The sequence below is a fragment of the Ammodytes marinus genome (assembly GCF_949987685.1).
Source record: "Ammodytes marinus genome assembly, chromosome: 6".
NCBI lineage: Eukaryota > Metazoa > Chordata > Actinopteri > Uranoscopiformes > Ammodytidae > Ammodytes > Ammodytes marinus.
Window position 1 is genome coordinate 16,265,229 of NC_137235.1, and position 22,980 is coordinate 16,288,208.

The window sequence follows — 22,980 nt, forward strand, 5'->3', positions numbered from 1 at the left end:
TGGGGAAATTTGTCTTGGGCACAGTGCATCATTGCTTTCTGAAACATACAGAGTACAACAGAACACAAACACAACCACAGACACAAACACAACCAGACAAACTAACATTTAAACATTGAGAACATGGAGCTTGATATACTTAAATGGCACTTTGATGTAAAGCATAAAAAAATCTACAGTATGGAGATAAAGTACCAGTGTGCATTGCACTAGAGATTATGGATAAAGTGCTATGTGCTAAAGTGCTTAGTTCTAAAGTGCTATGTGCTAAAGTGCTAACCTATTTATTGCACATTATTCTATTGCACATTGTTCGTCAGCTTAATGGAGGCTGGGACAAATGACAATTTAAGGCGGTTAGATTTGCATAGCGGCACCCGGAGTCTTTTCCCTGATGGCAGGGTTTCATATTCAGGGAAGAGTGGGTGTTGTGAGTTGGAAATGATTTTCTTAGCTTTTTTCCTAACTGCCTGCTCATAGATGCTCTGTATAGGCTCATATTCTTTCCTCCCTACGATTTTCATTGCCGTTTTATGCATGCCGGCCAGTTTGTTTTTTAGCTTAACGGTTAGGTTGCCAAACCATGAAGTGATCCCATATCTAATGATGCTCTCTACAATGGCACTGTAGAAAATCATCATGATGTGGCTGCTTACGCCGTACAGTCTTAGTCTTCGCAAAGAATATAGCTTCTGTTGCAGTCTATTGCACAGGTTGTCAATATGTGTCTTCCAGCAGAGAAGATTATCAATATGAACCCCTAAATACTTATAAGAGGACACCTGGATGATTTCCTGATTTTTGATGACCACTGGCTCATGGTCAGACACTTGCCTCGGATCCAAAACAATTTCCTGTGTTTTGGTCACATTTAGAATAAGATGGTTGGTATCACACCACTTAATAAATAGGTCTATCTCATCCTGGTACACAGGGGGGTCCGTATCCTTGTGTAGAAGGCTCAGGATTATTTCCGTGTGTATTTCGTTATTGTGTAATCCACGATGGGCAAAAATATCTACTGTATATTCTTACTCTTTCTTCAACAGAATGTATTCTGTGAATTTGAGCATTTTCCCTCTTCAATAATATAATCAATAAGGCACTGAAAACAATGAAAGTATATGCTCACATGTCACTGTTAGCCAATCGCCTGAACTCCTGCACACTAAGGGGCTTCTTCTGGATGTTGTATTGAGTGAAGAGTCCTGATTGGCCTGCCACCATCTGCTGAATGGGAGCATCAATCATCAGATCATCTATGTCGTCATAGGTACGACGGGGCTTCCAGCCTTTAGGAGGAATCACCTGAGGGAAAACAGAGGATTGCCCATTAACATAAAGCAAAGATACCTTGTACAAATAGATCTCTTCTCTCCCATCTCTCATGTTTAGAAACGTACACAAGTGTCCAAATGGGCCACTAGCCGATTACTCATGTATTAAGATGTGTCACACTATGTCTGATCGTCTTTCTCTGCTTCTATGTTTTGCTTTTCTTTATGACCGTTTCAAAATGCAAAGAGAGGAAACTTTGACACAACGATCTAGACATCATAATGAAGAAGTCTATGTATCTGCCCCATCACATGGTTCTCAAATTTCACAAAGATAGGGAAGCTAAATGTATTTGGTGGATTATACTTTGTACAATTTGAGACCTGAAAATGCCACCTACCTTAGCCAGGCCTGCGCGGTGTGCACCCTGAGACTCCATATAAACCAGGTACTGGTTGAAGTTTTTGAACTCTTCCATGGTGGGCCTGAAGGTCATTATCTTGCAGGTGGGGTTCGCAGGGGTGTACACCTCTGCTCCCGCCATCCTGCTGCCTCACCAGATATAACCTAGAGGAAAGAACAACAAATTTTATTTTATTATTGACTTTTAATTTGCAATTGTGACCGATATTGGGTCTCGTTAAAGATGCTGTAAGCGGAATGGTACTTTTAGCTAACTTCCTGTCAGTTACTGCAGTTAGCAGTCCCCTCGTTCGTCCCTACGTCACCACATTAATGCACTGCGGTCTTCGAGCAGCAAGTTATCTAGCATCATCTCAGATCCATAAGTGTGATAAAACATGATAAATACCATCAGAACAGACCTTGGGAAGGAGTTTTACCTGCTCCGCCATCGTAGGCGCATAAACATTCACCCATGTGTCGCTCTGGCGTGCACCGGCAGTGAGACCATGAGTGAGACGGGTGCGGACGGGTGTCGGTTTGTAGCGTTCTCTCTTGTGATTGGATAAAATTTTGGGATACTACATAAAGTGTAATTGCTTATTACATTCAGAGCAGTTGACTAAGAGATTGGCTTTATGAAACGTGCACATCGTGTAAGTGATTACTGTATGAATAAAGAGCGATTTAACACTTATATTAATATAAATAAACCGCTTACTTCACCTTTAATAAGAGAAGCATGAATTTCTATATTTGCTATGATGGGGTAGGTAAGTAAAATCTGCTTTATTTACTTTTTATTTATGGGCAAAAAGGTAAAACCTTAAAAAAAATTTGAAAAGTAAGAACTAACAAGATGATAATTTTAGAAAAATAATTTGCGTGTTTTAAACTTGATGGTGATTTATTAAATGTAGTGTACTACTTTCATATTACCTTATGCTCTTTGATTCTGCTATATTGTGTTTATTTTCAATTATTTTTGGTTGCTTGCATTTTCCATTTTTGGCAGTATTATAATACTTTAATATTATTAGGAGTAATAATAAAAGATGTGAATAAGTATGCTTACTTTGATATACTACTTTTAATCACTTATTTCACATTTCCAGGACCTGATAGCTTACATTGATCCATGCATTTGATCGTTTTTTTTCATACTTTGGTAAGAGATACTCAACCTATATGGAAGGTGTCTTTATTTTGCTTCCGTTTATCCAAAGCCATCGTGAAAATGATATATTGAACAATACAAAATGAGTTCCTCTGGATGTAATGGTGTGTAGATGGAGTAGGATGCAGCAGGTTTGTGTTGGTGACAAATCCACCACTAGATGGAGGTAGAGATTAACCAAATGTCAATCTGATCCTTTTGATCCTTGCTGATGGCAACCAACAACCCCTTTCAGATTTCTGTCCCATCCACCCATCCCACTCTCAACTCTTACTTTACAGTGCACTCAGACAAAGGATCGCAGTGCTGCCCCGAGGGATGCTATTGTGATATTGAAACATGTTTTTTTTCCACCGCTACTAGCAAACCACGATTATGTAACAGGCAACTGCACGCTGAAACAAGTTGTTTTGTATGTGTTTTTTTTTCTCCAACTTCACTGTTTAAACAATGTATTTTCTATAATACTCTTTGTTCAGATAACAGAACAATTATTTCAAAACTAATGGACAACCTTAATGGGGCATATTCGATCTATTATTTCTTGAAACGAACCAGTTAAAACCCCTAAAACAAATTAATCCCGTGAGAATTGTAGTTTCGCATTAAATGCTGCATGAGCGTATGGCTCTGCTGATCTTTGTTGTCTGCAAAGCCAGCTAACTAGCCGACTAGCTTGCGTTTTGTTTTGATGCAAAGTAAACGCTAGACAAACAGTTCAGCTCTCGAGCTCACTTATAAATTAGACGTTAGACTCACTCGGTTGACTGTAATCTGATGTGTATTCATGGGGGCTAACTCCAAGGTACCTGGGGATAGCAGTTAGGAAAGGGAAAACATAGCTAACTATTAAGCTAACCTAGCTGCCATATAAGCTAACTTCTTAATGCACGAGTCAATGGGGTTTAAATGTCCCTGGCAAGGTGGCTGCAGACAGGCCCGTGGCTACTCCGCTGTGTGATTTTGTGCGGCACCAATAATAACGTCTGATACTTATATAATGTATACATTACTTGAGTTTAGCCATAAACAGACGAACAATGACAAGGCACACATAGATATATTACCTATTGGCATGAGCGCGTGCCAACTTCTTAGGTTGGTAACGCTAACGGTTAGCTGTTGATAGCCTGGCTAAATCTACACAGGATTCACGAATATTACATCGATTTCTGATTAAACGGGTACAATGATAGCTACAATGCACATATTTCACCGGTATGTCACATGCCGATTCCACTAATGTATTTTGAGTTTTACCTTAATTGAGAAAAACGGCTTCGTGTGTTGTTGTTTATCCCCTTCCTTGTTCGTCCAGCTGATTCACATGACAGCTGCTACAACTGCTACTGCCGTTGCTGCTACTACCGTGCCTTGAAGAACTGAAGAGGGGCCTCGTTCCATTCCGCCTCCTCTCGAGCTCCACGACCGCGGGGAGAGGCGGTCCGTGGTGTGCTGGACTGATCCAGGCACTTTCAGATCTGCGGCTCAGCGGGGGGAGTCCATAAACTGGAACGCAGCCACTGTTTGTTGAATTAACATCTCCAAAGTTAACCTGTTGTCATGTATTTCATGTATTTGTCTTGATGCTTTTATATTTGGTCAGTTTTATACTATAGTTATCATATGTTCGAATTTTATTGTTATTGTTGAAATGACACTTATTATTATCATTGCACAGTAGCCTAATTTATTGTATTGTATTGTATTGTATTGTATTGTATTGTATTGTATTGTATTGTATTGTATTGTATTGTATTGTATTGTATTGTATTGTATTGTATTGTATTGAACTAGTTTTATGCATTATAATGTTAGTTTGTTATACTCCGGTCCTGACAAAAAGGTATCACATTTTATTTTATGTATATATATTTTTTTTTACAGTTTTTACAGTTGAAATCAATAATTCATGTTTTTAAACATTGTATTTAATGATAATAAAATAATATGCTTAAACTGTATATACTATTTTATTTGTATTTCCATAGGCTATATAATTTTGAATGTTTTCAAACGTATTATTCATATGAGTGGTAATGAATGTGGTCATGAATAAGATAAAGACATCATGGATGTACTTTTGATGACAGTACTACTTACTGTAGCCTATATCATAAAGTCCATTACCATGTATCACATCACTGATGTAATATTTACACAACATAAAACAAAAATAATAAATACAAAAGCTAAACATGTAATATTAAATAAAAAAATATTTGCATCAGAGACTACAATATCATTAATACAATAAACAGCAAATGATAATTCAGTTACCTAAGATTTTGCACAGATTAATTATTGCACACGGATAAAGATAAGCCTATAAATAATTATTGGATTGTAATGAAAAGTACTAAGTGTATATAATCAGGCACTGACATGCACACATTTTGTTTTTATATTTTTCAGCATTCAATACAAAGTACTTATGATGTGAGTCCATTCACTGCGGGTAAGGATCGGCGCTGTTGGGTGCAGTGAGACCCACTAAACTGGTGGGGTCGCTGAAGACAAGACATTCTGGCAAACATGGCTGCCCAGGATGAACTCAGTAAGTTTTTGTCTGCGTTATTCGTGATTAATATATCTTGAAATGTCGTGTTAGTGGCTTCTAAACGCCTACAGAGCTACGTGCCTGCTTCGCTGTAACCATTAATGTGTCTTTTGGAGTCACGGTAAAGCTTGCTTCAGTTAGAAACTGGGACAGTAAAGGTGGCTTGCTGCTCAGCTATGTGGCTAGCAAGAATGCTAACGTCAGGAGGCCGTTTGCCCAGTCATGGTCAAAATGAAACAATCACAAATGCTATTCATATATTGTCATTAAACAAACTTTAATGGTGGAGATTTACTAGATGAATGTGTTGGGCATTTGGGGTTCTTAATACAGAGTTTCCCTGGTTGTGGGAAGCCAGTGGTTTGGCATAGAAAATATGAAATGCGTTGTCTTGTCAGTAGTTGTAGCTAGCTGGCTGCTGAGCCATGCCCAGAGAAACAATGCAGGGCTGGGTGATGGTTGCACCAACACAACAGCTGACAACCAGGACGAGCTTATCGGCCAAATTGCAGGCGTAACATAAGCAAGGGACTTATTTTAGTTCACTGTTTGTCTATTGCGCTCCCTTTGCTGTGAAGCTGAAGGTCGCACAGATTGCTTTTGCATGTGGTTGCTTACACCCAATGGGTTTTACTTTCATATTTTGAATGGAAAGCTGTTCTCAGCTTATCAATAGCAAAATGTATCGCTTTTAAACTATTTCTATGTTTAGTGTTGATGCCCACCAGAAAAATTAAAAAGGGTGTTTAATGTACTTCTTTTACAGATCAACTGGAGCGTGTGTTCCTTCGCCTGGGCCATGCAGAAACCGATGACCAGTTACAGGACATTATCTCCAAGTTCCTGCCCCCTGTGCTCCTCAAACTCTCCAGTGTTCAGGAGGGTGTGCGGAAAAAAGTAAGAAGGTGTTGCCTATCTCTGGACCTTAAGAGATTACATAGACTCTTGTGTTTGTACTACAGCTGCAGCTCATAAAAAAAGTAAATCAATTGCAGCGGAAGAACCTTCCCCCCAAATATAAGCTCCTTTTTATTTTACCAAAATGTTAAATAAACCAATTAAAGGTCCATTTTGCGGGTCCCTTCCTCCTGATGCAAAGATACTTGTAAGGAGCCAGTGAGTGTTGATTTATGCCTGTGTTCCATGAACTGAAACCCCCTAAATGACTTTCTGTGCCTCCTCCACAAGGTGATGGAGTTGTTGGTGCACCTGAACAAGAGGATAAAAAGCCGACCTAAGATTCAGCTTCCTGTAGAAACTTTGCTGGTACAGTACCAGGATCCTGCTGCTGCCTCCTTTGTTACGGTAAGAATTTTAGAATATTGTTATCATGAATCCAGACATTTATTATACACATTGACAATGCAATCAGGGAACTAATTTGGTTTTCATTTAGTTCAAGAAGCGTTGTGTAGCTTGAGACAGGAGCGGTAATTGTTTCATTCATGGATTTTTTTTGTAGAATTTCACCATCATCTACATCAAAATGGGCTACCCGCGTCTGGAGGTGGGCAAACAGTGCGAGTTGGCCCCCACCCTTCTCACCGCCATGGAAGGCAAGCCACAGCCACAGCAGGACAGGTGAGGGGACACACGCACTCACATGCCTGAGGAGATTTACTACGATCGCAAAACACTACGATCACAATACTGCATGTTGAACTATGATTTTATCTCTCTCGCTCTCTCTCTTTTCTCCCAGCCTGATGCACCTGCTGATCCCCACTCTTTACCACATAAAGTATCCTGCAGGCATCTCCAGGAACGCCGCCCCGTTTAACTTGACGGAGCGGCCAAAGACCGTGCAGCTGCTGCTGGAGTTCATGTTGGATGTTTTGCTGATGCCTTATGGGTGAGGTCCTACTGTGTGTTTTTCGGGTATAGGGATAGCTGCACACGGGTCTCTAGAATGAGTGCATTACGTACTTGTCTGCTCAGAAGCTCTTTAGCCGTTTTTTTTTAATGAGAATGCTGACTTCGGCCCTTATAGGTTCGTGCTGAATGAATCCCCTACACGTCCAGCTCCCTCCTCGTCCCAGGGCGGTGCTGCAGAGGGGACGGTGGCTGCAGGTGGCCAGGGTCTGCCCCAGCCTCCCCCAGGGATGAGTGTCTACGCTGCCAAGAGGGTGATTGGAGAGGCCCAGTGGAGCGCAGAGCAGCTAGAGCAGGTAATAATCAATCATTGCTGGCTATGTTTATGTCGGTTTTGGTCTTTGTATGTATTGTCAGGGTTTTCGTATACTTGTCTCGACAAAGCTTGACCCGATCCAAAAAGTGGTAGCCTCCATCCACTTCAAAATGAGATAAATCCAATTCAGAAATGGTGTGTTGGCTAGTACCAGTTAATAGCAATTTAATACATTGTAAGTTTCTGCCTGACCCCCTATATTTTTTTTTATAGGGCTGTGTAATGATTTGTGTGTATGTTTGGATGGTAGCGCACATTAGGATTGTTTGTTTTGAATGTTGTCGGATGACTCCTTCATTGTAAACCTTGTTGAACAGTGTAAACTGGGCATAGTGAAGTTCATCGAGGCACAGCAGGTCCCAGAGGTGGAGACAGTGGTGCACCTCGTTGTGGCGTCGAGCGACACCCGGCACGGCGTGGCCACTGCTGCTGACCTGGAGCTGAAGAGCAAACAGAGGTGGGCGGAGAAGTCTCAATCATGCCGGCTGCACATGTGCTCCACAGATTATGTAGTCATCCACTCACTAATCTATCATTTTATCCATAATCATTCTATACCAAGTAATAATAATTAGGGTCACCGGTTGTGCTTGATCGGCACACTGTAAAATCTTTTCAACTCTTAATGATTTCATCTTTGCCAGTAACATTTTATTCGGGTTATGAAGGCTTATTATCAGACAGGCTGGCAAATACTTCCATCAGAAAGAAATGCTGAAAGTACAAACTTTCATTCATATCACTGCTTATGTATCATTTTCTTCCAGCATCGTCGACTGGAACAATCCTCAAATTATCAACAAGATGTACAAGGTGTATCTAGGGGATGTTCCTCTTAAAACAAAGGTTTGTAAACCCAGCAGTTTATATTTTATACAGTTAACATTTGAATTTGAAAAAAATAAGTATATAAATATCATACTGTTTTGGCATACGTTTTAGGGCGGCAACATGAAGCAAGAGCTGAAACACGAGCCAGTAAGCACAAGAGTCAAACTGAAGATCCTTCCACATTTCCTGCGGTCACGCCTAGCAGCAGAGTGCTTTCCTGCTAATATCCAGGTAAACTCTTTGTCCACGCTTGTTGAGGCATTTGCGTTTTTGTTTTAATATATTTATTTAAGGCTCAAGGTTAGTCTTGTAGTACGCTAAATCGTTATAAAGGAAATGCCCCAGTGTATGGTACAGTCATTACTCTCCTTTCTTTCACAGGTTGTGTATGATGGTCTGTTTGGAGCCAGCACCAACAACAAACTGCTGTCTCTCACCCTGCAGTTTGTTCATCACATCTGCATGGTGTAAGAAAAGTCCACTCTGTCCTTTGTCTAGATGCAGCTATGTTTGTTTGTTTTTTGAGTGTGTTTGGCATTTGAAAAAAATAATAATATTTGTGCTTTTTCTGTTTTTCAGATGTCCTGACACCAATAAGCCTTTGGGACTTATGCTGCTCAATGGTCTTACCAAGCTCATAAATGAATACAAGGAGGTAAACATTCAAACAGCAATACACATTAAAACTGCCATTTCCAACAATGCCACTTGAACTATACATACTGAAAGGCATTTGCTCTTGCAGGATCCTAAGCTACTATGTGTCGCCTACTCTGCCGTTGGAAAGCTGTCAAGGTAAAATGAAATGATTCTGTATTTTTACAACCAGCTTGGTGTGATTTTAGAAGTAACATATTAAACTTTTAATATCCCCTCTTTTAGCCGCATGCCACAGCTGTTCACAAAGGATATTGCACTGGTACAGCAGTTTTTTGAGTCCATGTGCAAGGTGAGTGAAAAGATCTAACAATACATCAAAAATAAAACAATCTATCAAAAACAATGTTTATAAATCTTTTCTGAGCCTCAATCCAGCAAACCACGAGTGCCGTTTCTGATATTAACATTTCCAAAATTCTTTGTCGTCATCTTTAGGAGGAGTCCGATGTCCGTCTTGCCATCCAGGAAGCTTTGTCTATGATGGTTGGAGCTTATGCCAACCTGCAGGGGGCACTGCTGAACCTGATGGAGGCCCTGGTTGCTGCATACATAGGAAAGGTGAGTATACAAAGTTATATAAAATGCTGTACAAAGGGCAAAACAGATGATGGTATAACTAGGAATGAGGCAGCTAAGCACTCTTGGTTTTTCTTCTTCTTTGGCAGCCGGAGGTGCAAGTTCGCCAGGTGGCCATGAAGTATGCCAGCACAGTGTTTGCTCCGGATCACGTGCCATCAAGATACCTGCTGCTACTGGCAGCTGGAGACCCGTAAGTCCCAAAACACAAAAAGCATCTACGTTTTGGTGAATGCATTGTGACACAAATACACTATCAGGATTTTCAAGTGGATGTAAATAAGATGGTTGAAGGTAAAATTAAGGTGTCAATGTTGTTTTTAATGCATTTTAGGAGGGAGGAGGTTGCAGGGGAGGCTAAGAGGGTGCTGAGAGCTCTTCCTACCAAGAGCTTGGAGAAGGAGGGACCAAAACCAATGCCCTCTTTTCCTGACATGGTGGCCTATGTCCAGGAGAAGGTGAGGCTCTGAGCATATTTTACCTTTTTCCCTGCAGGCAATGTTTCGGTATAACAATAATATAAGGGCCATGGGAGAGATAAACAATTAGCACTTTGAGAATAAATTTGAAATATAATTTTGCGAATAAAGACGCAATATTTAATGCTGAGATTAAAGAAGAAATGCAATGTCTAGAACAAAGACCAATATAGACATTAAGCTGAGCTTTTTCTCTCAATATCTCACATCTTTTCGATATTGTCTTAATCAGGCGGCTCAAAGGATGAAGACTCCCGCCAAGTACATTGTTGGAACCTCTACTATTCCTTTCAACCCATCTGCATTTGGGGAGGTAAATATTATTTGGCTATCAGCCTGTAACATCCATTAATCATGACATGGGATGAGTTTGCAAAAATTGAGGTTCGTATCTTTGGCTTTTTATGCTGCTGACACTTCATGTTGCTGTTTTCCCAGATCGTGCTCTACCTGAGGCTGTGTTTAGCCCACAGCGCCGGGGCCAAACCCATGACCACACGCCTGGTAGACATGCAAGACGATGCACCAATCATCGGCCGCTACATCCAAACATTGCTGTCATCTGAATATCAGCCTTCAATGTCAAAGGGTTCTGAGGCAAACCCTGTCCATGTCTACATGGATCTGTTGCAGCAGCTGCTGTCTGCTGTGGGGGGTAAGAGAAGTTAACCTGCATCTTTCTCTATGCTGTAGGCTCTAGTATAGATCTCTCCATTGTTATTATTGGCGTTGGAGTTCACAGGGTGTTTTCTTAAGTTAAATGCAGTGGTACAGAACTAGCGCTATTTTTATTATTATATTAAACCTATTAATGTAGTTTAGTGTGGTATTGTAAATAAATCTTATAATCATGATGGGTTATTTATTTCACTTCATTATTAATCTCTCAACAGGCATCCCAGTTATGTACTGTCTACTGGAGGTGGTGTCAGTCCTCCCGGAGAAACTGGCTCCTAGATTTATTGATAAAATCGACTGGATTAAAGTGAGTGTTTCATTTATTTATGGATTCTGTTGAGATGTATGGATGCAGTTCCAAACTGAAATGCATTGTGCTCCAATTCATTATTGAAAAGTATCAGCATCACTAAACAATTACTCCAATGGCTTAGCTGTTCTGTTGCATTGAGACTAATTCACATTGCACATATGTCAATCCATTCAGCTGGCATAACAGATGTTTTTTTCTCCAGAGTCTGATGAACACAAATAAGGAGGACATGAGAGAGCTTGCAGCCCAGCTGTATGCTTTGGTGGTTTCCTCCATGACTGGTAACGAGCTGCAGATGGCAGTGCACAACCTGGTCAAAATCACCAAAGACAACCATGTATGCCACTTTGCCCATGGAGCACTTAATATATATTTCTCTTGTTTTCCCATATTTTTACCCCGAGTAAATGTTTCTTTGTTTTGGTTATCCACAGAGTCCTGAGACCCAGCATGGCGCCATCTTGGCTCTGGGCTACATGGTGGGAAGGTACATGAGCAGAAAGAAAGCTGTCACCTCCAGCAACTCTATGCACGACATGGAGCAGAATAAGAGCATTGTCTCCCAAGAAGATGATGAACTTGTTGCCATGGCCACCAAGACAATTGGTTTGTAATTATTTTTACCATTATGGTTTAATTCAGACTGTAGACTTGTGGCTGTATATAATTGAATTCATGTGAAATTGCCATTTATAATCCTTTGTTTATTTTTCATAAAACATTTTGTGTTAACACAAATTCAATATAAAAAATAAAATGATTTCTGTCTACGGTACATGGGTTCATCCCCCTGTGTCTGTATGTGTCCATCCAGGTTCCTTCCTGGACAGCAGCACTGCACTGCTGGCGGTGGCAGCCTGTACAGCTCTGGGAGAAATAGTTCGTAATGGCGCCCTGCTGATTCCTGCTGAGGGCGAGGGCTTCACCAAACTGTCAACCGTGGAAAACCTGCTGGCCCGCATCCCCTCTGGCAAGGAGAGCACCAAGGTAACCTGGGACTCCACAATGATGAAGAGTTCATTAAAGATGTACGCTGTATCCATAGCAAATACTGGGACACCGATTCATTAGATCATCTGCTTAAAGATCAGTCACTCATATCATCTTTATGTTAATCATTTTGTTTGTATCTGTCCGTGTACCTGCTCCAGATGAAGGAGCGATCAATCCAGACTTTGGGTTACCTACCTGTGGGAGACGGAGACTTCCCTCACCAGAAGAAGGTGCTGCAGGGTCTCATGGACTCAGTAGAGGTATGAAACAAACCAACCAACTGTAGCATTAATTATGGCGATGCAGGGCTTTACATACACAACAACAAAAATAGAACTAATAGGGCGGCCCCCTAATCAATAAAGCATTGAAAATGGCCCCCAAAAAATAGAACTAATAGATTGTGTGGGGGCTTTTGTAATGGTAGACATAAACAACTTAATTCTTATGATAAAACTTTTAACTGTAAAATTAACTTAGTCTGCAAATTATTGTTTGGAGAAACACAGAAATAAAGCTATTCTATGTTTGGTGTAGGTGAGAAGAAGTATCAAACCTAGAATTATCAGAATGAATGTGAATGTCACTCAGAGGTGGTCATTAGTGCAAACATCTCACACATGTTCTCTTTGTTCTCTCTTAAGGCCAAGCAGGTAGAGCTGCAGTTTACAGTTGGTGAGGCTATAACCAGTGCTGCCATTGGCACCAGCTCCGGAGCTGCCAGAGACCCATGGACCTGCACCGAGGACCAGTACACACCACCACATAGTATGAGCTTGCACTTGTAGTTGTTTAACTGCACTTTTTTGTTTTTCTACAGTTTTGTACATTTTGCAGTGAAACAGCCCTGCATTAAATGATGAAATAAATAAATAGGTGATTTAAGAACAAGTGATAATTTCTCAGAATTTCCCCTGTGTTTTGACAATGGACGTCACAGTGGACTGCATGCTTCAAGACATTTTCTGCTATTTAGCTCTGCATTGCTAGTAATCCGATATCGGATGTGAAAATAGCACACATTTGCATACAATAATACATTTTTATCTAAACCTCAACAAGACTAGAATTATTTTTTAAATGTTTCTTATTTCTTGATAACATTTCCACTTTCTTCCTCTCCCTCTTAGATGTGAAAAACAATGATGTGGTGCCTTTTGTCCTCAAATCCATCCTGGCCAGGTATATACCCAGCCAGAATCCCCATGTCCGACAGGCAGCCTGCATATGGCTCCTTTCCCTGGTCAAGAAACTCGGCCAACACAAGGAAATCACGGTGGGTGTATTTTCACAGTTTTATACCGCTGGAATCTATTGTGTGCATATTTCAAATCTCTTTTGTAGCTAACACAAACACTTTTCTTAATCCTACAGTCCCATTTGAAGGAGATTCAGGTGGCGTTCATCTCTGTTCTCTCTGACCCTGATGACTTGAGTCAGGATGTGGCATCTAAAGGCCTGGGCCTTGTCTACGAGATGGGAGGAGAAGGTGACCAGCAGCAACTGGTATCCACCCTGGTAGAAACACTCATGACCGGCAAGAGGTGAGTGGATATTGTTAAAGCCCCTGTTAACCCAAATCCACAAAATCCTAAAAATGATGTTATTTGGGAAGTTAGTTGCATGATAGTAAGCTTCTGAAAAGAGTTACGCTACGGCATATGTACGTATTTATCAATCCAAATGAAAGATATTGTCATTTAAGTTTGAGAAACTTTACAGGAATTTGGTTTAGATGAGGTGGGCTTCTTATTACACATAAGTATTTTGAACCAATCAAGGCAGTTCTCTGCCCGAATCTTCTATCAAAACAATCGCTGTTGCCAAGGAGACTGTTTGATACTGCCAAGCCCACATAGTCATGTCCCATGGTTGACTCTAGACAGTGTTTGTTTTTTAACTAAGTTTTATAATATTTATGAATATTTATTTTCCATCCGATTTTTCTAAAAGTTTATTGATATCAAATTGATATTGACTATTTTAGACCAGGTTTCCAGAAGCTTAACATTCTTATGTATCTTTACCAACAGAGTGAAACATGCTGTTTCTGAAGATACTGAGGTGTTCCAAGGAGAAGGTATTGGGAAAACACCTGATGGGTAAGTCATATGTCACCCACTATTGGACACCTTTTGCTCTCATCAGCTTGTCCAATTCTAAAATGCTGTTAAACACCTGTCCGATTTCAAATGAGAAATGTTCTCCCTCTTGTGTCGATGGCCTCCGGCAGTCACGGCCTGACCACGTACAAGGAGCTCTGCTCATTGGCCAGCGACCTGAACCAACCGGATCTGGTCTATAAGTTCATGAACCTGGCCAACCATCACGCCATGTGGAACTCCCGCAAGGTATCCCTCTCACCCCCCTTCCCCATCCAGCACAGTAACCACTGTCAGGGCTTGAGTGATCCTCCCATCAACTTGAACCCTCTCCTCCTTTTGCAGGGAGCAGCTTTCGGTTTCCACATCATTGCAGCCAAGGCCGGGGAGCAGCTGGCTCCGTTCCTGCCTCAGCTGGTGCCCCGCCTCTACCGCTACCAGTTTGACCCCAACCTGAGCATCCGCCAGGCCATGACCAGCATCTGGGACGCCTTGGTCACTGATAAGACCATGGTATGGAGGACTTGAGTCTTGGATGTTAGACATTGACGTTAAACAAGGCCGTCATTAGAAGCAGTGTGAGCGCTGTGTGTGTGTTCTGGTGTGTTTCAGGTGGATAAGTATCTTAAGGAGATCCTGCAGGATGTTATTTCCAACTTGACCAGTAACACCTGGAGAGTGCGCGAGTCCAGGTACAAACAACAACACACGCTTTAAATCAAACCCCTACATCTTATGATAGTTAGACCATTATTATCTACTTTGCTTCCTTTATCAATTTATTGAGCCTGAAGATTTATTGTTTAAGAAGAATGTGCTAAAAATAATAGCTTGTTTAAAAGGAAATATCAGTTTCTCCATAAAACATGTAAAAAAATTAGTGACATAATAGTATTCAACTTCTACTTCAAATCCTTCTCAAGGTATTACTTTTATTTTCTTGGCCTTAGAGACACTGGTGTAGCTTTGACTATCATCACAATTGTAATTATAGTAACGATCACGGTAATTACGGCATTCTACAAATTGTAATTACTTCTTCTGTTGCACTCATTGCATCTTGTTCTGTCAGCCACATTACGCTGGTGTGTCACAAAGAAGTATATTTTTAATGCATTTCATTTCCCCTCCAGCTGCCTGGCCCTTAATGACCTGATTCGCGGTCGCAATGCTGATGACCTCAATGATCACCTAGCTGAAATCTGGGAGACGCTGTTCAGAGTCCTTGATGACATCAAGGTTAGCCGGAAATGATCACAATCAATATTGCTTTAATTCAACGGTTGGAATTTGTTAATAGTTTTGACACAGTGAATGCCGAATCACATAAGGATATCATGTTGAGCAGTCAAGACACAGCACGCACGCACACACACACACACACACACACACACACACACACACGCACACACGCACACACACACAGCAGAATACCTATAAATACATTACAAGTAGAGATCTATGTGATTGTTTTGTAACGTGACGTTGTCATTTTGCTTTTTCAGGAATCTGTGAGAAAAGCTGCAGACCTAACACTGAAGACACTCAGTAAGGTAAAGTTCCTTGGCTGTCCGTTTTGTGTGTTTTTTTAATATTTGTAATTTTAAGTTTGTACACGTGCAAGTCCAAGTGTCTCTCTCTTTCTCTCTGTCCAGGTGTGTACTCGTATGTGTGAGTCTACAGGCTCCGCAGCCCAAAAGACTGTGGCGGTCATCTTACCCACCCTGCTAGAAAAAGGCATCGTGAGCAATGTGGCAGAGGTCCGCGCACTAAGGTAACACCTCCCTGCACATCATCATTTTCTTGGTTTTAGTAGGGGAAGATGGCAAACTGGGTGATTAGTTAAAGATACATTTGAAAAGGCAATGTCTTAACAAGTACAGTACTTCTGATAAGTTACCACTAATTTGTCCGTATTCTTTTTTTCGTGCCATAGAATTGTCGGTCTTGTATTCTCTCTCTCTCTCTCAACCAATCTATTTTATTCCCTACCAGTATCCAGACCCTGGTGAAGATTAGTAAGACAGCAGGTGCCCGACTAAAGCCTCACGCTTCCCGGTTGATCCCTGCCCTGCTGGAGGCCCTCAGCACCCTGGAGCCCCAGGTCCTCAACTACCTCAGTCTCAGAGCCACGGAGCAGGAGAAGGTAACCTCAGCCGTCTGCACAATCCTTACCCACTTCTGGAAAAACTTAAACCTGTATGTGTCTCACAAGTTGGACTCCACATTTGTCACAAGTTGTGATCTTTTTCTGCCTCTCAAAGAGTGCCATGGATGCTGCCAGGCTGAGTGCTGCCAAGTCCTCTCCAATGATGGAGACTGTTAACATGGTAAGAAAAATAAACATGATAATAACAGTTGAATCTTAGTTACTAGCTTTCATGACATTTGGGGTCCCAGTTTTGGGTGTCACAGCAAAGAATGCGGAGGTTCTACTACTTCTGTAAAAACGTAACAGAAGTCTGAGATCTGTTTTCTGTGTCCCTGTGTTCAGTGTCTGCAGCACCTCGATGTTTCTGTGCTTGGAGAACTAGTTCCCAGGCTCTGTGAGCTGCTCAAGAGTGGAGTAGGCTTGGGTACCAAGGTTAGACACACACCTCTGTAGTCTTTAATCGATTGATTATACGTACATTTTTAATGCCTTGATTGTCTTCTGAATCCATGGCCATGTAAAGATATAATGTATGGAGTCGTCCCACTTATGTTGGTCTCTTTCCTCTGCATAGGGTGGCTGTGCGAGTGTAATTGTTTCACTCTCAGTGCAGTGCCCGCAGGACCTCACCCCGTACTCAGGTAAAGCACAAGCATGCTAAACTGTTCCTGTGATGCCTTTTAATGTTTGGTGCAAGTCAGCTAACGGCCAAGATGTTTTTGTGTTTCCAGGTAAACTGATGAGTGCCCTGCTCAGTGGTATCCATGACAGAAGCACTGTAGTACAGAAAGCATTTGCCTTTGCTTTAGGACACCTAGTCAGGGTAAGCACAGCACCTGTTACACTTGTTACATTAATCACACCATATTTCTCCAGTGAGTCAGTAAGCATTGGGTTGTTGTACTTGTTTTGCTGCCATCAGACTGCAAAAGACAGCAGCGTAGAGAAACTACTACTGAAGCTCAACAGCTGGTACTTGGAGAAAGAAGGTAAGACCAAAGGAAATCTTCCCAACTTCTCCCCAAAATGCAATGTTTTTTCTTACGTGTAATAAACCATACGGTGACTTTCCGACTGCGCTCTCTCTTACTCCCAGAGCCCGTGTACAAATCTTCATGTGCGTTGACTGTGCATGCCATCAGCCACTATAGTCCTGATGTGCTGAAGGCCCACGCGGTAGTGGGCCTGCCTCTGGCCTTCCTGGGTATGCATCAGGCGCCCGGTCCTGAGGAAGAGGATGGAGAGAGCCATGATGCCACACTGTGGGCCGAGGTGTGGCAGGAGAATGTCCCAGGTGAGTACAATACTAATGCTGCATAAATTATACAAGATCTACTTAATGGAAACAGTGACACAAAAACTGATTGAAGTGAAAAGCACCAGTTGATTCAATCCCTTTTAAAAATAAATATATTTAATACATAATATGGTTCCTTGAGTTACTAATTTTCAAAATCCAGTGCTGCGATGCACCTGTGTGATCATTTACACTTTACTATGTGATGCACATTGGGATGCAGCCAGTTGGCAGTTTATGAAAAGGTTTGCAAAGCAACAGTGAGCCGTTTGCTTATCCCCAACAATGCCTTAGTTTGTTTTTTAAATAATTCACGGCTTTCGAACATGTCGACAGATTTTATGCATGGCTCAAGAGAGAAGCAGTAAGAGATTGAAAAGTTGTGAACCCTGTTTATAATAGTGGCTATATAGTGTATTTATAGGTGGCAATATTGTTTTTTGTTAAAAACATCTGTATTTTTTCATTGCAATAATAATAAACACTTATTCTCTAAACTTTCTAGGGAGTTTTGGAGGCATCAGACTCTACATGACGGAGCTGATCACTATCACGCAGAAGGCGCTGCAGTCCCAATCCTGGAAGATGAAAGCTCAGGGTGCAGCTGCCATGGCAACTGTTGCCAAGGAACAGACGGGTTCATTGGTGGCCCCACACCTTGGCATGGTGCTAACGGCTTTAATGCAGGGACTATCCGGACGCACCTGGGCTGGCAAGGTAACGAGGGCTTATACAACAGCAGAAAAAAATAGATATTTTTGGTTTTATTCTCAACAATAATTTTTTCTTTTTGTTTCAGGAGGAGCTATTGAAAGCCATTGGATTAGTTGTCTCCAAATGCAGGTGAGACTTCTTTGCAGACTTTATTCACGTTAATGCCGAAGATTTATTATTATATTATATTTACTATTTCTTTCTTTTGCACCACTTTGTGTTTCTATTATTCCCCTGAATTTTAGCCCAGAGCTGCAGAAGCCTTGTGCTGGCCAGCCCGCCATCTCTGAGATTCTGGAGATTGTGTTGAAAGAATGCCGTAAGGAGAGTCTGGTGTACAAGATGGCCGCTCTGCGCTGTTCAGGGGACGTGCTTCACAGCAGCAAGGAGGACCGCTTCAGCGAAATGGCCGAGATCCTTTTCCCTCTCATCAAGAAGGTTAAATCACATCTAGTGGTTGGTTATTATAGTGCCATTTTAGAGGGCCTCTCGGTGTTCTTAATCCAACTACCCTATTCCCATGCAGAGCTGCCCAGAGAGTGGTGGGGCGTCAAAGAGGTCACGGGAGGAGGACGATGACGACAAAGACACAAAGGAGAAAGAGCTGCGGACGGAAGCTGTGCTCTGTGCTTTTGAGACTCTTGGAAAGTCTTGGCCCAGTAACCCACAGACTCAGGGTAAGTTACAGCTTAACAACGGATTATTGGGGGCGCCTTTAGCTCAGTCGGTAAGGTGTCCCCCTCCCGGGCCGGGCCCAGCAGCAGACCCGGGTTCGATTCCCACCTGCGGTCGGTCTCTGCATGTCACTCCCCTCTCTGCCCCATTTCACCTCTGTCTCTCTGCACTGCCAATGAAGCATAAAAATGCCAAAAAAATATCTTAAAAAAACAACGGATTATTACTCTACTCAGGTAATATAAAAGAGTTCCCTGGTTCAGGCACATTAAGAAATCCTAAACCACATTTTCCAAGCTACACACCTGTTTGACATATTGTACAGTAAAAGATTATCAATCCTGTTTCTGCTCATGTGGCAGACCGCACTTGCTCCTTTGAACCTTGACTCCACCCAAACATGGGATGGGCTCCTCACAAACTAGATCTAAACTATTATATCACATCAAATAGTATGTGGATTGGTTCCTCAGCTAAATTTTAAGATGTGTTTTGTATACCTAATTGTATTTTGAGATGAAGGCCAAACGAGACTGATGGGAAGCTGGGTTGTGGCCTATAAGTAATGTCCTGAAATGTGTGTCTGTGTGTAGCTCGTTTCCAGGTGGAGGTGTGCAGTCTAATGTGTGACAAGCTGAAGCTCAGCACCTGGAAAGTCCAGCTTGGTGTTCTACAGTCCATGAAGGCATACTTCCAGGGGTACGGCGCAATCCTTTTTTCTTTTGAAATTTACCCTGAAATAATCAAGCTTATCAAAGTGTGTTCACAAGTAACATTTACACAGAAGGTTTTTTGAGTCTATACATGAGCTGTTTTTCTCTGTAGGTTATTGCTACTGGAGAAAGGCAGCGAAGACTTCAATGTATTGTCGCAGATCCTCACAGAGACCTGTTATGCTCTCACTTACCCCTTAGGTAAGAACATCAAAAGTAAAACTTCAGTGTGCTCTGAGTCAAAGCCCAATACGCCTGGTTGTCGTCACCATATTTGTTTTGTTTTTCCACCCAGAAAACAAAAGTTACTCCTCTGTGAGGACAGAGGCCTTGTCAGTCGTGGATCTGATCGTTAAGAGAACTGGCGGTGAGTATTTCTTGCTGCTTAGATTGCTTTTAAGTGTTTTAGCCTTTAGTTGAAATTGACTTGAGGTCAGTCGGACCGTGAGCGAAGTGAAAAAAGAAGCCCAGTTTCTCTTCTAATCATTGACTGTGACATTTTCTTACGGTCAGACTGCAAATTATTTCAATATGGCCAGTCTTCCTGTTCATTGTGACAACCTATTCTGTTCCTGCTTTAGGAACTATTATAAGCTTGCAGCACAGATCAGGGGATACTGCTTTGGTTCATGTGCATATACATGAACACGTATGTAGTGCATATGTATATACTATATTCATAATGGATTAGTGATCCAGAGCTCACTGATAAATATAATAATATATTAATATGTGTGTGTGTGTGTGTGTGTGTGTGTGTGTGTGTGTGTGTGTGTGTGTGTGTGTGTGTGTGTGTGTGTGTGTGTGTGTGTGTGTGTGTGTGTGTGTGTGTGTGTGTGTGTGTGTGTGTGTGTGTGTGTGTGTGTGTGTGTGTGTGTGTGTGTGTTACAGAGAGTGAACAGTGGGACTGTGTGGCTGTGAAGAGCCGGGAGCAGCTGCAGCGCTCCCTGTCAACGCTACAGTCAGACAGTAGACCAGACCTGAGGGATAAAGCCCAGGAGCTGCGCAGGCACATCCAGAGCCAACCATAAACACACATACACAGCTCAAGCCAGTCAAAAAGTACAAGAAAAAAATAGCATCAAGCTTTAACTTTTCATGAGTAAAACAAAACGCACCACACCCTCCTCTCTGTCTGACTTCATCCACGCAGGTATCTTTTCATTAACTATTTACAAATCTCCCAATACTTGCATTACTTTATCCATAGTACCTGTGGGCTTTGAAGCTGGCTATGCACACAAGACTGCTCCACTCATGCCGACGGACTGATTCACACTTGTGGCCGACGAAGCGACTACAGTAACACAACTTGCTCTGAGTACGAGCTCACAGTGGCAATGGTGAAAGGGCAAGGCTATTATTGTATTGTGTCAAGTTTTATTTTGTTCATTTTAATGGACAGTTAGAGATGATAAATGCTATTATAAACCAATGTGTTGGGTTTGTGGACGCTGTATACCTATAGCCCCAAAATGGGGACTTTTACTACTGTTGTGGGTTTGCCTACTTATTAAATGTATGAACAACAGCAGGTAAAACACCTTAAGCTAACGCGGATGGTTTGACTAGTCGGCTCTCTTATGGACACTGCCTCGCTGTTTAACCACTGCTGCAGAGTAGTGGTGAAAGACAGAGGCTTTAATACATCTGTGTGTGTCCTGTGACTTGTTCTTTCTCCTGTTTGCAAGGTGAATGAGCAAGATGACAGCCAACTTTGTGAAGTATTGTATTAATTAATAAAAAAAAAATCCTGCTGTTAAGTTCAATGTGATGCTATTGTTGTTTGAATTTGTCCCTTATAAAATAAAACTACATTGACAATTTGGAGAATGGACTTTATTTTGTCTCCATACAGAAACATGTTCAGCTGAAGAGGCTATTAAATGTATGAGACCACAAGTAGTTCTGTACAAAACCAGCAATGAAAGTCTAAATAGGTCATTTAATTTTACCCCAAAAGGCCAAGCTTATGTCTAACAGTTTCAGCGAAAAAGTACTATAAATTTTAGCGACTAAGCTGCATTCAAGAAATTGGAAACTACCGACAAATTACAAGTGTAGGTCCCAAAGTTAGCAGATAAGTTGTATGGTTAAACATAGTTTAATAAATCCTGACACTGATTGTCATCAGTAAATGTCATTGGGTGTCTTCTTGTTTGCTAAGAATGAAGGAAAAACTATGAAAGAACCAATTGCAATCACCACAGGGACTTAAATTAATTTTTCCATTATCCTTGATACAGTGGCGGCTGGTGAATTTTCTTTTAGGTGGGGCTGAAATTTTATAAACCAAAACCATGTAGGGGGGTCTGGGGGGATCCTCCCCCAGAAGATTTTTTGGTGATTTTCACATACAAATTAAGCATTCTGGTGCATTCTGACAAAATAATAAAGACAAAATAGAAAATTTCCTTACAAAGACAAATGGGGCAGGGGAACTAGGTTTTAACTTAATTTATTTGCCTTGTAGAATTCAGCAAGATTAAAAGTGCAAATAACAATTGAGAATTATACACAAGTTAACATTCTCTCTCTCTCTCTCTGGCGTTAATCGGTATCACACCCAGAAGTACAAGCCTTCAAAGACTGAATAAGAGATAATAAAAGTTTAAATTTAAATCATCAGCAAGTGCTGGGAAACAAGTGATTATGATCACTGATAAAATTAATACATAAACACAAATTGTGACCATATGTCTTGTGTGCGTCACACCACCATAGGTTTGCAGAGAACTATATATATATACAATATGCACACTAAAAGCAGGATGCCAACATAGGTTTGCAGAGAACAATATACAATATGCACACTAAAAGCATGATGCAAACTTAGGCAATAGGTGAGGTTCTAGTGTGTTATGAACGTGACAATCGCATAAACAACGTGATAATGGTAAGTCTAGCAGTAATCATATCATACATGCTCAAAGTTTAAAAAAGCACTGCATAATATTTTGAGTTGCACTACTCATAGACTGTAGAAGAGGGGGGGGGGGGAAAGCTGCTACTACAACTGCTAATAGGGATGCTAACGGAACATAAGCAGAGAGGTGTGTGTCTCATGCTCTGACCGCAGCTGAGAGGGACTGGTGCGCAAGGACCGGGCCGCCGCCTATCAGTGCTCTGTGACGGGGAGGGGCCGGGGAGTCTCCCGCTGCTCGTTGAGAACAGTGAAAAGTGATACTTGCC

At 41.5% G+C, this 22,980-nt stretch overlaps 2 protein-coding genes across 9 annotated transcripts in view; one reads left to right on the forward strand and one right to left on the reverse strand.

Moving 5' to 3' along the window:
- Window positions 1-4,227, reverse strand: part of kdm4c (lysine (K)-specific demethylase 4C) — a 29,079-nt gene extending 24,852 nt beyond the window's left edge. For all 8 annotated transcript variants that reach the window (XM_080029741.1, XM_080029745.1, XM_080029743.1 and 5 more), the window contains exons 1-3: window positions 4,118-4,227; window positions 1,679-1,845; window positions 1,133-1,308 (exon numbers count right to left, since the gene is read on the reverse strand). In XM_080029741.1, coding sequence (XP_079885867.1) covers window positions 1,133-1,308; window positions 1,679-1,822 — 320 coding nt within the window. In that variant the 5' untranslated portion in view covers window positions 1,823-1,845; window positions 4,118-4,227. The remainder of the gene's footprint in view (window positions 1-1,132; window positions 1,309-1,678; window positions 1,846-4,117) is intronic.
- A 1,165-nt stretch (window positions 4,228-5,392) lies between these two features.
- On the forward strand, window positions 5,393-21,614 carry ecpas (Ecm29 proteasome adaptor and scaffold; the record flags this gene model as incomplete). Its single annotated transcript, XM_080029080.1, has 48 exons — window positions 5,393-5,414; window positions 6,184-6,314; window positions 6,606-6,722; window positions 6,880-6,998; window positions 7,120-7,269; window positions 7,408-7,585; window positions 7,923-8,062; window positions 8,373-8,451; window positions 8,548-8,667; window positions 8,818-8,903; window positions 9,016-9,091; window positions 9,182-9,231; window positions 9,319-9,385; window positions 9,532-9,654; window positions 9,762-9,865; window positions 10,007-10,130; window positions 10,384-10,464; window positions 10,590-10,806; window positions 11,045-11,136; window positions 11,345-11,479; window positions 11,577-11,748; window positions 11,957-12,129; window positions 12,294-12,395; window positions 12,780-12,903; window positions 13,266-13,411; window positions 13,510-13,679; window positions 14,169-14,237; window positions 14,369-14,486; window positions 14,583-14,750; window positions 14,850-14,929; window positions 15,371-15,476; window positions 15,743-15,790; window positions 15,893-16,011; window positions 16,233-16,383; window positions 16,502-16,567; window positions 16,732-16,821; window positions 16,964-17,030; window positions 17,121-17,212; window positions 17,312-17,378; window positions 17,486-17,683; window positions 18,192-18,403; window positions 18,486-18,529; window positions 18,646-18,838; window positions 18,927-19,077; window positions 19,669-19,774; window positions 19,901-19,989; window positions 20,084-20,155; window positions 20,680-21,614. The coding sequence occupies 48 exons, from the start codon at window positions 5,393-5,395 to the stop codon at window positions 20,817-20,819; spliced, it is 5,544 nt and encodes a 1,847-aa protein (XP_079885206.1). The 3' UTR covers window positions 20,820-21,614.
- Between the last annotated feature and the right edge of the window lie 1,366 nt (window positions 21,615-22,980).